The sequence below is a fragment of the Peromyscus eremicus genome, chromosome 12 (assembly GCF_949786415.1).
Source record: "Peromyscus eremicus chromosome 12, PerEre_H2_v1, whole genome shotgun sequence".
In the NCBI taxonomy this organism is placed as follows: domain Eukaryota; kingdom Metazoa; phylum Chordata; class Mammalia; order Rodentia; family Cricetidae; genus Peromyscus; species Peromyscus eremicus.
The window spans coordinates 52,762,536-52,777,293 of NC_081428.1; the positions used below are offsets into that span (position 1 = coordinate 52,762,536).

The 14,758-nt window shown below is 36.9% G+C and overlaps 1 protein-coding gene across 2 annotated transcripts in view; it reads right to left on the bottom strand.

Annotated features, from left to right (window-relative positions):
- The window catches only part of Lsamp (limbic system associated membrane protein), a 637,116-nt gene that overhangs the window by 220,463 nt on the left and 401,895 nt on the right, over nucleotides 1-14,758 (bottom strand). For both annotated transcript variants that reach the window (XM_059277383.1, XM_059277382.1), the window contains one exon: nucleotides 14,584-14,709. In XM_059277383.1, the coding sequence (XP_059133366.1) occupies nucleotides 14,584-14,709 (126 nt within the window). The remainder of the gene's footprint in view (nucleotides 1-14,583; nucleotides 14,710-14,758) is intronic.

Consider the following 14,758-nt stretch of genomic DNA (forward strand, 5'->3'; position numbering starts at 1 on the left):
GATGGGAAGAAAGTAGCTTTAGGTTGAGCCAGAGCTGAGTCCTGTTTCTCGGCTCTCGACAAATGTCCTCTTTGCCAACTGTTTGCCCTCTGCTCATTTTGTCAGCGTGCCCCTGGATTATGTTGAATTTTTTCTTGTATTACATACTTTGGGGCTGCACGTACGCTTCTATTTGAAAAACCACTAGGATTTAAATAGGACACCTGGCATATATAGCACAAACAACCCTGGAAGCAGCAAGGTCTATCAATTACTGTGTTCACGGTTGGTGATGACAAAGACAAATTTTCTTATAATTAAAGCCCCGAGGTGACGGAAATGTCATCATTAACAGTGCTTATTTTTGGTTCTTCTCACAGGCATGGCTCCTTGCAGACTAGTGCTTTTACATATAGACTGCACATTTTTCTTTGGGAAATTTTAATGCACCACCAGCGATAAGAACTACATTTATGCCGGGCGGTGGTGGCGCACGCCTTTAATCCCAGCACTCGGGAGGCAGAGCCAGGCGGATCTCTGTGAGTTCGAGGCCAGCCTGGGCTACCAAGTGAGTTCCAGGAAAAGGCGCAAAGCTACACAGAGAAACCCTGTCTCGAAAAACAAAAAAAAAAACAAACAACAAAAAAAAGAACTACATTTATTGAGAGCTTACAAGAATAGGTAAGATGGAACATGCTTCATAAACACTACATATTTAATTCGCACAGCAGTAATGAGGAAGCCTTATTATGACCCTGCTATAGGACATTAACTGGAAGTCATATCTTCATGGCCATACAAAGAGTAAATCAGACCAAATTTTATTCTTTTTTGAGATAAGTTCTTACTGAGGTAGTTGAGGCTAGTCTGCAACTCCCTATGTAGCACAGGCTATATTCAAATTTATGATGCTTCTCCCTGAGCCTCTTGAGTGTTAGGATTACAGGTAGGTACCGCCATCCCTTGCTAGCAAACCATATCTGATATTTGTCTAGGTTAACTTACTTTCTTACTTTGTAATCTCATCCATAATGCATAATTCTTCTACACATAACAAAATCACTTTTGCCACTACAAATAAACTCAAAGAATTGCACGATACATACAGTGTATTCCACAGATTATTCCATAGCAAAGTCTTGGTCTAATTGTATTGAGTTTCCTATGACAATATTTGTATCTCAGCTGCCCTTTGAAAAGTCACATGATTTTGTTCCACTCGTCTCATTATACGCATAACTTCCTTCACTGCAAAGCAAATTATAAGCTATTCAATAGTGCCTCTTAAAACAGTTTGTCCACATCCTTAACCACTGGACTGTTAACATATTCACTGACAAGGGTCTTAGCAGAGATTAAAAAAAAAAGATTCAGATTTCTATATAGACTCTAGGTGCAATGATTATCATATAAATAACAGAAAGAGAATATATAGACACTCACTCAGTAACAGACACAGAAGAAAAGGCCAATAGAGCAAAAACTTGAAGTAAGACATCATATGCTAAGAAAAGTCATGAGGTATGGAAACCTAGGAAAGGTGGGGAAGGATTCTCTCCTAGGAGTCAGAGTGTGGCCCTTCTAAACTCTTGTTCATGAACTTCTGTCCTCTAGAGAATACATTTTTTTTTATTGTTTTGACTCATAAGCCTCTGGTAGTTTGTTGGGGAAGTTCTAAGACGCCTATGCACATGTTATCCTGATAGAACAAATATCAAAATAATTTGACGAACATTGTTAGGGAAAACTGGATGATTGATCACAGCAATTAGTTCTTGGGATGCAGTTTTGTACTTTAGTGTCTTATGAATCCAAACTGAGAAATTGTAAGTTGTTACAGTATTTATTTTGAAAAATGAAAATGTCCATTTGGCATTTAAGGTTTCAGTGTACTGTGCAGCATGATCTCAAAGGGTTTCCTTTCAAGCTCAGGAATAGAATGAACACTGGGAATTACTGTGCTTTCAGGGTGAAAAATTCAACCAATGCCAACAAATATTGCCCCATAATTGAATATTCATCATTCTTATGATTTGAGAAACACATTTTCATCGAAGTTATGAAATTAATATTGAGTACATATGTCATCCTATGTCATCCAAGCAAATGTATGTACATGTGTGTGGTATATGCTTATATACCTATCTTTATACTATTTATTGTATATTTTTCTTTTATATTTTGAGATAGGGTCTCACTATGTCCCCCTGGCTGGCCTGTAACACACAGATATCTGCCTGCCTCTGCCTCCCAATGCTCAAACTAAAGGCTTGTGCCACCATGCCTGGTTGTATATGTTTCTTGTAAAAGATCAACCAGGAGAAAAATGTACCTAGAGTATCTACTGCTACATGGTGGGTTTACTTTGTCCTTTATCAAATCCAGAGATATCCTTGGCATTGCTCTCTGGCCATGGTATGGACTCATAGCTGGTTGTTCCTAGAACTCTGAGCTTGGCTTGGGACTAAGTTACAAATTTTTGAATAAATATCTCTGGGGTAGTTGACTTCTATCTCCTACAGAAATCAGGCATTGTGTATGTACAGCACCTTGGACAGTATGGCACTCCATCATGGTAAGAGCAGTTGAAGGCATTGCAGTTATTTGAATGGCGGTAGTAATAGTGGCAATGATTCTGGTGGTGATAGGTGCTACAGTGATGGAGGAGCTTGTCCAAATCTCACACAGGTCTCCTATAGGAAAAAAAAACCCAGAGACAGGGAAATGGGTCCTCAATGTGTCTCACATTGAGAATCTGTTTGAATTCTGAATGATTCCTTGTTAGAAAAACTGAGGTTACAATAGATTTTTCAGGATCTGCTAAAACACCTCTTTCTCCATCCTTATGAAGGTCAGGTCAGAATTGAGATGCAGTTCTTACAGATTGTACGTGGTAGCAGCCCTTTATCACTCCCCCATCACCAGTCACCCAGTCTCACACAGCATGAGAGAATAAGATTATGAGTATCCCTGCTGCCAGACATTTCCTTGGCAGAACCATGCCGTTGACGAGGAACAGAGAGCAGTGAAGATTCACATACATTCTCAAAGGCTTAGCAGCATTGCATAGCGGCTCAGCAGAGCTTCAGATCTACTCTGACACACAGCAGCTGAGTCAGCCTGCTGTGGAGAGCTTAGAATGCTGAATGTTCCTGGGGGAATTATCTCCTCTTGCAGTAATCAGTGACAGCATTGCCAACAGGAAAAAGCTATAGCTATTTACACACATGCAAAACAATTTTTTTCTTTTAGCTTTGGCCTTGGTATGTTGCAGGGATAACTCAATGTGCTTTGGGTTCTTTGAAATGAGGAAGGAATCATTTCTGATTGGCCTTATTGATAGGACAGCTGGACTTTAGAAAGACATCAAGCAATGGGGTGGTAAGTCCCTTTCCCATTTAGTTTCCTCATTAAGACTGATTATTCTGAACTTAAAAGAAGATTTATCTCTAGAATATATATTCAGTCTCAAGGAAACATGACATTGTGAATCTGTGACCCCAAGCTCAGAGTGAACCAGATGAGCAAAAAGATAAAGTGGTCATCTCCAAGAAAACAGATATTTGTCATGGACTGAACATGTTCTTACCAAGTCCCTATGTTGAAACACTAACACCCAGTGGGATAGCACTAAGAGGCAGGACCTTTTGTAGATGAGTCCACCAGGGTGACGATCTTGTGAAGGAATCACTGCCCTTTTAAAAAGAAACATCACAGACTTGGTCCTTTGTTTATTGTCTCTCCACTTACAAAGCAGTAGTTATGAGGCTCCTTGAGAGATGACAGTCATCTGCAAGCCAGCAAAATTACTCTTACCCAAATCCAAGTATGCACACAATTGATCATGGATTTCTACTGTCTAGAACTATAAAGGAAATTAGTGGCTGTTTAAATCCCCAGTGTGTGGTATTTTATTAAGGTAGTCTCAGATCACAACATACTAAAGTGACTTTATTCTTAAATAAATGGACTTACCTAATTTCCTTAAGTTGGTGGTTTACAGTAATTGGTGTACTGAAACAGCATAGTTATAATTATTTTAATAAAAAAAAAAACCTGAAAGTATCTACTCTTTTTCATGTAACAGAGCAAATCTGTCTTCTTCCGGATAGCCTCCAACACTCCAAACTGCTTAAACTGACCGTTGCATATTTTTGTGTCTATATCAAGCAACCTCAAGTGACAGGCTACTAAGTCCTCAATTCCATCTGTCACCATTGGAATGATTTTTGTTACAAGATACAATTTAGAAATATGTAATATTCTTAACGTTACAAACAACTTTACCATTTGAGGAGTTGAGGAAGGGTGGGATAATAATAATGACAATTTTCTTACCTGGCTTTCTCTGCCATCCATTACCAACAGCAGAAAGCCTTAATGACCAGGCCACAAAAAAAAAAATGTTTTAAAAAGAATGATGTCATTCAAAGACTGACATTTCAGGTTTTATTACTAGAATACCTTGAAGAATTAGATCTGATTTGCATTGATATTTGCAAGTTGAATTATTAAAGGTTTTTTTTGTACTCTCTTCCCTTCATCAGATTTTAACACTTCAATCCACAGAAGATAAAGTTACAGTTTAGCAACAGTGTGACTTCCCACAGCCTCCTATGCTTTTGAATTGTTGACCAACTGAGAAAAATACCTGATTAGAGTCTTGGGTGATGAAAGGAATGTTAGTGTCACACAAGAAGGGGCAAGAAGTTTCTTTTTCTTCTCTCTCTCTCTCTCTCTCTCTCTCTCTCTCTCTCTCTCTCTCTCTCTTTCTCTCTCTCTCTCTCTCTCCTCTCAAGCAAAGGGGGTTGTTTCTCACTACTTCTCAAATGACACTTGTTTTTTTTTGGCATGTCTTTTGTGTGCAGTTGTGACCCCATCTGCGTTACCTATTGAGATTTTGAGATTTCTCAGTTTTATTAGGATGAATTGTAGCTCCAGTGTATTGGGAGACTTGAAAATGAATATGCCAAGAGAATGATGAGGATTTCAGAAATGTGTGCACATTTTAAGTGATATGTTAGCATCAAACATCATTAGAATGTAGATAGAAAAAGACAAAATGGGAAATTCTATGCTGTGTTACTTCCAAACCTCCTCATCTAAGGTGATAGAAATCCAAATGGAAGAAACATGACAGTGAATTTACATAGCAAGGAGTTTTATACACGTATGTGTATATGTGTGTGTGTGTGTGTGTGTGTGTGTGTGTGTGTGTGTGTGCTGTGCATGAGTGCACACAGTCACTGAAACAGAAGAATCACAAATGTTCCTATACTCACTCACTGCTTGGTAGAGACAGCTCATGACCCTGACTATATCAAAAAGGGTGTCTTGTCTTTAGAGGTAGGCCCTTCCAAGTATATCACACATTGAAATCACCTGGGAAGCTTATTAACAGTCACAATGTTGGGCCCCACACCTAGAGTTTCTGATTTAGGTGAGTCTGGAGTGAGGTCTAATAACACACATTTCTAATGTGTTCCTCCATGCCACGGCTGCTGTTGTTTTGGGGACTGTCCTGTTAAGAATTCTGCTGTAGCTTTTGAGAGACTCTGGTTTCATTTCTTGATTCATCAGTGGGATGAATCAATACCTTGAGGTCAGTTCTTACTCTCTAACCAGATGACTACAATAATTTCTATCTATTATTCACTCTGTAGCATCTATAATGATGGAACAGCAAAGAGTAGTTGAGTAATGCTTTATCATTACCAAATCACCTTGATAAGGATTATCACACTTGGGGTAACAGCAAAATCTTGATAAGTGAACTCTGTTATTAGTAATTTGCTGATGAGACATGGGCCTTCTAAAGCTCTCTCCTCCACCTGTGAAATAAATTATGGATAACAAGGGCTTGAACTCGGCCTTTCAGAATTCAAACTCTGTGCCTTCTCTACAAAATCACGTTCTTTTCAATCTTTACTATTTTTGGAGAACTTTCCAGTTTTCAGACTCCTTTCATATTCATTATCTCATTTGATCCCTCCACGCACCAGGGTGAGGCAGGCAGGTCACATGTTACTGTCTACGTTTAGCAGATAAAGCTATTATAAAAGATGATGAGAAAAGTGGCTACTGTCATCCATTTCCTCACGCAGTGGACTAAGTTTTTCCTGCAATATCTAGCAGCAGCATCTAACATAGCAAGGAGAACATCAGAGGACAATAGTCATGGTGACAAATACTAAGTGGCATGGTATTGTATCCCACCTCAACCTTTATTCTCCTCTTTTTCCAGGAGGCAAAGAGGTAAAGATCCAGTTAGGATCTTCTCCGGTAGGAAAGTGAGGACAGGTTGTTAATTTCTGCAGTTTAAACTCTAAGGAAATAGCTTTCTCTGAATTTGAAGATTCCTTTCCTCTAGCCCAGGGCTTTAGAAAGTTAAATATGCATTCAAACCACTTGGGGCTTTTCATGGACTGCAGCTTCAGCTCAAGATGGTCTGTGCTGAGACCCAATATTACTGTATTTATACCAAGCTCCAAGGAGATGTCAATTCTAATGACCAGTATCCAACTCTAATAAGCAGGAGTAATCCTATTTCTCAAAACTACATTTTTTAATATTCTTATATACTATCCCTCTAGTGTCCCAGTTGAAACAAAAAGTTAAAAACAAGAGACATTTTAATAATATTGAGTTAATGTTATGTGTATCCTGAGACTTACTAGGTGTCCCTTTTACTTGTCTATTTATATAGGCCGATACATTCTAACCTCCTTTGTCTTGAGATTCTGAATGATGCCAGTGAAGCTGTATTCTTTCTATAGATACAGAATTTCAGGCCTCAGATCAGGTACACTGCACCTGAATCCACATTTTAATCATTTTCTGGAGATATTTTCCAAAACACTTTTCTTCCAGTGTTTTGGCACCCCTGTGTTTGAGCTCCTCATTCTGGTCATCTGACCATCTCCCCATTCACAGAAGCTTCACTCCCACAGGTCCCTAGATCTCACCAAGAGATGAAGTATCGTGGGGGAGGCGGTTCTGTCCACTCTAGGTCATTTTGATTATCAGCTGTTTTGAGGGCTGGAAGTGTCCTCTACCCCATCTGCAATGCAGTACAGTTCAATGGAGTGACAGTGTTGACATCTTCGGTGACAGAGAAAAAAGTCCTTTCTCGGGCATAAAAACCTGAGGGAGAAATCTCACACTGCCAAAAGGGAAGAAATGTTCTGTAGTTTAAATATCTATCTGACACAGTGTAGCAAAACTATAGTGTGGGGAAGCTGTTTTTACATCTCAACTTTGAGTGGGTAATGCTCTGATGTATTTCTTAGTAAGCGCTTCACTTACTCACCCTACAGATACTAATTGAGCATACTTATTATTCCTGTTGAACCAGATATCATAATGGGAAGTGAGGACATAAAATGCTTGCTTTTCATGAGGAAAATAGAAAATGAAAAGGCAAACAAATGCTTAAGATAATTACTGAATAAGATAATTGCTGGGAAGCAAAGTAACAATCAACTGATCACAAAAGAGTGATAAGTAATATCGAAAGGTAAGAATGACTATTTCAGAGCACTTTCCCCAGCCACTAGTGTAATGATGCAAGTCAGATCAGCATGTATCCACACATGTGAGTGACTCAAGGTGAAAAGAATACAGATAGAATCAAGGCAGAGAATTTTCATGACATTCCCAAAGTTGTTTCGGCAAGAAATTAGTGAAACTATTAGTTTGAGTAGTTTTGTAATTCCTGTATATCATTTATAGTTTAATTTGTGTCTGCCTACGCTTTAGTTATTTGTCACTATCATGTAGTGTCTTGAGAAAAGTTATATGGGTAATGGATAGCTTGCAGACTTTTCAAGACCTTGCAAAGGAGGGTGAGTGAGATGGCTAGCAGGGAAAAGTTCTTGCCACTAAGATGAGGACCTGAATTTTAGACCCAAAACTCTGGTGAAAACAGAAAGAATCTTGACAAGCTGTCCTCTGGCTGTGTGTGCTGCCATGCACACACACACACACACACACACACACACACACACACACTCACACACACGGTGGGTGTTAAAAAATATCTTACAAACTAAAAAAATATGAATAACCAAATAGATGAATTTTTTATGAATTGTATGATACTATGTTCCTGGACAGAGTCCTGTTGAAATGTTTTCAGCTTGTGCTGGCAAAAGGGTGCTATACGTGGAGTGGACATTTGTGCTTCAAGTAGTAGACTGAAGGCCAAACAGGAAATATTCTTAAATGTAAGTTCTACAGTTTACTGCATAAATTCTAATGATTTGAGATTCAAAGCTACAAGAATTGGTTGGATAAGGGCTTTAACACTTTGCTAAGTGGTTTGAGATTTATCCCAAAGGACCTGGGATATTGGAAATCAAGCAGGAATATTAGCTTGAGCATTTTATATTGAGAAATAGTAATAAGGAGTCCAATCAGAAAACTAATGAATGCAGGTGAGAGAAAATATTGGTTGAACTGTAGCATGAAGGTGACGGGGAAAGTTAAAACTGATTCAGTTACTAACGAAAATAATAAAAACAGTATGCGGAATGAATCCTTGCTGTGGCAGAAGAAGAAAAATGAGATAGGATCATTCTCATCTTTCTAGCTTAGATAGTGTTTACCTTATTATAAACACTTTCAAAAGATTACACTATTCATTTAGTATTTTGAGGAGCATGGGCATGGAAACCAGTAGAACCCTTGTGGGACTCTGTTCTCCTCTATCATGTGGATCACATAGACGATTTCAGGTCATCAGGTTTGACAGCACACACCTTTACCCACTGCGCCATTTTACTGTCCCTGTGACCATCTCTTACCACTAAATATATATATATATATATATATATATATATATATATATATATATATATATATATATATAGTATTACATGATGGTATATTTACAAGTAAGGGCTTAAAATTTATGGTATGATTTTTCTTTCTTTCCTTTTTTTGCCTTTTTAGAGACAGAAACAGAATATTAAAAAGCAAGATCAATTTGAGTGTTTTCAAATTGAGAGATTTAGGCATGAAAAGTAGCATGACCAGAAACTATTAACATCATGTTTCACATAAAGATCTTCACACAAATTCCTGCAGTTATTATTATGCCAGGCCCTGGGATTTGCCATGTTGTAGGCCTAAGATAGTCTTTCTTCCTCTGTTTCCTCAGACAGGTACTATTCATTTGTGAATCTCAGCATAATATCCCCTCAGGGGACTTTTGCTGGCTCTGCAGATTTTGCTATATGGCCCTGTTTTATGGTCTTATTGAATGCCATAATTTTCTTTTATAATGTATGAATCTAATTAAAGGGTTATTCATGCAATTATTAGTTTAATGCTCTGCTCTCTTGTTGAACTATAAGCTCCATTTGTTCAGGGACCATGTCTGTCTTACACTTCAATGTGTCTTTTTACAGAGTAAGCACTCTAGAAATAACTCTGACCAAATGAACAATTTGCATATGAGAGAGCAAGATGAATCTGAACACAATTCTGTATTAATGGATGACAAATCTGAAACCAATATTCCAGTTAGAAACTAAAAAAAAAAAAACCTACATTTTTTTATTTTGTTCTTTTAAAGGAAATAATAATTACAAATAATTCAAGGAATAAAGGAAAGCAATTTACAGAACATGTTGCATCCCTATTTTGCTCTCGGTTATCTGTGTGGAGTTAGCAGCCTTTACTGAGAAAGTTCATAGATTTGACTCTTCCACATCCAGTGGAAGTACCAGTGTCTACTCAGTGGACCTTTGGGGAGATACATAGGACAACACTACAGATAAATAATTTTATAAAATATAAACCACAGATCATACATGTTCTCTGTGCTAAATATGAGGTCAAACTAAACTAACATAATATCTTAAAAGGTCAGATGATAGGCACTAGGAGCAACTTCTGGAGTCTGACTTAATGACTTGAGTTCAACAACAGGTTTTTTCCAAACTCATGTAGCAAAGTGTTTCTTAAGTAGGATTTCTGTTCTCTCTGTTGGTGCCAAACTTTGCTTCTAGCTGGTTAGAAAAACTACATAGTACCTCCTGAGCTGGTCTCAGTCTAAGGGGTAAAATCCTCAGCATAGAGTTTTGAATTTTTCAGGGAGAAAAAGGTACCAAGGTTGTGAAAACCTTTGTAGAAGCAAAATGCACCCGAACTCCGTAAAACCGAGCACTTTTGACACCACATGAAGCATTTGAGAGAAAGGATTCCCCACGACTTCCAGGAGAAAGATCCAGAAGCAGAGTTCTATGATGATGGAAGCAGCATTGCTCAAGAAGGAAGATCAAATATGCCATAGAAAATACATGTGACAGTGCATTAAACCTCCGGGAACCACAGGACTATGGAAGTCTGACTTTATGAAGGAGGAAAAAAATAGGTCGTATTTAATAATCACATATGTGACACTCATTTTGACAATATAAAATAACTGAAAATGAGAACAATTTAGGAAATCAGAATTATAAAATTCAAGTGAGGCGTTTTGAGATTTTGAATATATGGAAAGTTTATGATACTTCCAGTTTCCCTCTTTAAAAATGTTTGTAGTAGGCTTGGGGGGAAAAACCCCTCAGGGATCAAAAGAATGAGAAACTAGATAATCTAACCAAAAAAAAAAAAAATCAAGCAAAAAAAATGAATTAAGATAATGTTCTTTTAAAAAAATTATACCATTCATTTTATCCTTTCTTGTTCTCTTTCCATGGCATCAAATGACACGTAATCAGACATTTGTGATTCCCTCCATGGCACCTTCCCCTTTCAGGTCTCTGCGTCCCCTGTGGGGTCTAGCTAATCACAGGTACATTCCCTTGCAGTCACACACTGTACTGTGAAAGGCTCAATTAATAATTGAACAAAGCTATCTGGATTTTCAATGTCACGTGACAATGATTTGCAGGCAGCTCCACTGTCATAAAGGGAGCAAGTCTCTGTCTTGAGTATTTCCAAGAAAGGTGGCACTGGGTTGGCTGAAAAGATCACTCTTTTCCAAATTCTCAAAGAAACACACAATGCACACACACACAAAAACAAACAAACAAACAAACAAACAAAAAAAACCCCTCATTTATTTTATAAAAGAGGAAACAAATGAAGTTCCCACACCCATCACTAGGAAGGTGACTTTGGTCAAGTGATTATTTGGTTATTATTGGGCTTGTGTGGGAAATGAAAGAGTAAGCTTGGAAAGTGATGTCCATTGTAAGGGGAAGAGTGGTCTGCTGTTAAGTATGCAAATGCATCAAGGGGTTGTTCTGAGTATATTAGCATATAATTTGGTCCAGAGAGAAAGCCTGCATATACAACTATAGATAAGCAAAGAAGGAACCTGACACAAGATACATACAAACTCTATGAACCATGTGAGAGTTTAGTAAATATTTGCTTATGTCTCTGGCTATGGTCTAACACAGAGGTGTATACATTTTAATCTAAAGGACAAACATTAACATATTTTAAGCTTTGTGAGCTAAGTACTTTTGTTGTTGTTAGCAAAGTATGCGATTTTAGATCACATGCAGTTATAATCAAATGCAAATAATTCAGCACGGTTGTGTTTCCAACAAAAATTTATGTATTTCCACTCAATTTTGAAGTTTATACATTTGCTCTGTATTTAAAAATCAGAATTCCTTTGATTACCTGCAACCATTCAGAGAGTTTTGAAACACTATGGCTGGCAGTCAGTAAGTATATGAGTGGGGCAGATAGAATTTAGTCCTCAGGCCAGGCGGTGGTGGCGCACGCCTTTAATCCCAGCACTCGGGAGGCAGAGGCAGGTGGATCTCTGTGAGTTCGAGGCCAATCTGGTCTCCAAAGCGAGTTCCAGGAAAGGCGCAAAGCTACACAGAGAAACCTTGTTTCGAAAAACAAAACAAAACAAAACAAAACAAAACAAAACAAAACAAAACAAAACAAAAAGAATTTAGTCCTCAGGCTATAATGTGCTGACCCCTGGTATTGAGTATTGAGAATCATTGTGAGTTCATCCAATTTTTGTAGTTGGTTTTGAAGTCTCTAGTGTTCTAGCGGTACATGAAAATACTGTCTTTACTATGCAAGACATCACTGGTTTGTTTTATTTAAATCATCACAGAAACCATGCTAGTCAGGGTTCAAGACAGATGTTTATTATTATATAGAAGTTTACTTGGTTTTAGTCATATAGACCTATGTATGCTAACAAACTAGCGAAGATCATAAAGATTTGTTTCTGTCTCAGAATCTTTATAAATTTATGGACTAAAATGGAGTATTTGGAGGCTCTAGGAAATAAATTTATTTTCCCTGAAAATCCTATTTACTACTCAAAATGTACAAGAAGAAAGTCTTTCTATTAATACAGCTCCTTATTGATCATATCAGGAATATAAACTCATTTGTTAAGTCCTACATTTTTTCATTTTTTAATTTGCCACCTTGCCCCTTGAATGACATTAAAAGATTAATAAAATATTTGTATAAATTTAAATTTAATTACAAAAGGTGAGACAAATTAAAAATAATGGTATGAAAACAGAAGGGTGGTTTGTATATGAATTTAAGGCCATAAACACCTTAAGTGGAGTGTTTAAAATCAATTTATTAATCTGTAATTTATATATAATAATTTATGTTCTTAGTAGATTGGACATAAATTGGGCAGTAAGTCTACCAACAGTCAATATAATGAAAGATCACAATAATTTATGTAAGATCTCTGGGTTTATTTGCAAGAAACCAACCATTGCTTTGGAAAACACAAGTAGAGAAATTTTTTTTTATTGAAAATATAGAGGGAAATTCCTGAAAGAGACCTTTCAGAGTGAAATTATGAAAGGATTTAAATAAATTTTCAATAACATTGCAATAAACATAATAGTTTTAGGTGCTGACTTTGTCAAAATATTTAAATACAGGACACTGTTTAATACTAAATCACCAGTAGGTAAAAACAGCAATATTATCCTTGGGCCCAGGTATGCAGAGTAGATTTGGGTCTTATGTGAGGCTTGCAGGAATAAAAGTACTCTGAAGAATTAATTTATTTCTAGACAAAGATGTATGACATCTCTAAGACCATGCATCATATGACCATCCACGTGTTCCTACTATGTGAGGTGCAAAATGAGTATGTAAGAAAATGAATTTGATATTGAGTCTCCTAAATAAGTACCTCATGTGATGCTCTTATATAATATTAATAAATTATGGGATGCAAACACAAATAAGCATGGGTTTGGAGTAACATTTTCTTAAGAGAATAGACATTTATAATAGAAAATATTTCGCTAAATAGAAGGGCATTTTACAAAGTTGGCCCAAACTTTCCCTGGAAATTAATTTGGACTATGATGTTAAATGGAGACCCCCTATTATCTTACCACAAGAAAGAAGAAATATTTAGAAACACTATAATCAAATATTACCCTGGTCTCAGGATGGATATCATTGGATACCCAGTCTTGTGTGTGTTTATTGGTATTCATTCCAAAGCCGATTACTTTGGAAATTAAGCATCTAGATACTTTTATAGAGAAATTATAAGAGACTCTCAGACATAAGCCAGTTAAAAGCTGAGGTTCTTTACTAGCATAAGTGATTTTTTAAAAGAATAATCTATGTATAATCGATCAATAATTGGCTTGGTAGACCTTCTCTTTGGAATAATCAAATAGCAGGTACTATTGTACACAGATTGCAAAGACATAGTTTTGTATATAAGAAAACATAATTCGAATAGGACAGGAGAATGCAACTGACTAATCCTGAATCATCTGTTAAAATGCTTAAATATGTTCACATACCACAGTAGCCTTTGGACCTAGTAAAGGTGAGCTTGGTACAAAGGGGGAAAGGGAGGGTACAGAAGACATTCTTGGCAAGTCATATTATGAATTTAACTGAATTGGTGTCATTAGCTGGATCCAATACTCCCAATGCCTGTTTAATGCCTGGCAATCATCACAGAGCTAGATGCCAAGACCAGGAATTTAGGAATCAAAGAAACATTTGTTTCTACTTTTTTCACATGGTGCCACCACAAAGGAGGAAACTATGGTCCAAAATGACTTTAAAAAGTAGTGTGAAATAATTTATACAAAGCATTTCTCAAAGACACTGAACCACCAAAATACTATACATTTTAGATATATGCTATATTTTTACACATTATTTTTAAATATGTTTTAATTTAAATATAATTATATCATTTTCCTTCCTCCCATTCCTCCCTTCAGCCCCCCCCCATACCCTCCTGCCTTCAAATTGATGGACTTCTTTCTTTCATTATTCCCTGTTGCATACATTTATATATATATATGCATTATTTAATGTTATTACAGTTGTTCCCTTGAGAGTTAATCTATTTTGAGAGACAACTTTATGTATCAATATTTATACATAGATTAGGTGGGTAGTAGATAGATAGGGGAAAGATAGATATAGATACAAATATTACTAAGTTACTTCAAGAGGTGAACACATCAGCAAAACCTCCGGAACACCTAAAGAATAATTATACTGCAGTTTTCTGAGTTTCAATAAAAAGATGCATGTTTTCCATTTTGATGCAAGAGAATCTTAGATATTAAGTGGCATCTTAGAATCTAGCCAGTTGCTTACCAGTTGGTGTAAGGTGTCTCCAGGTGATAACAGGTTCAGGGCGGCCATTGGCCATGCAGACCAGGGTTACATTGCTGCCCTCATTCACAGTGACATCTGAGGAGATGTTGGAGATCTTTGGTGGAACTGTAGACAGAAGGAAATCAGATATATAATCATGGCAATAACCAAACTG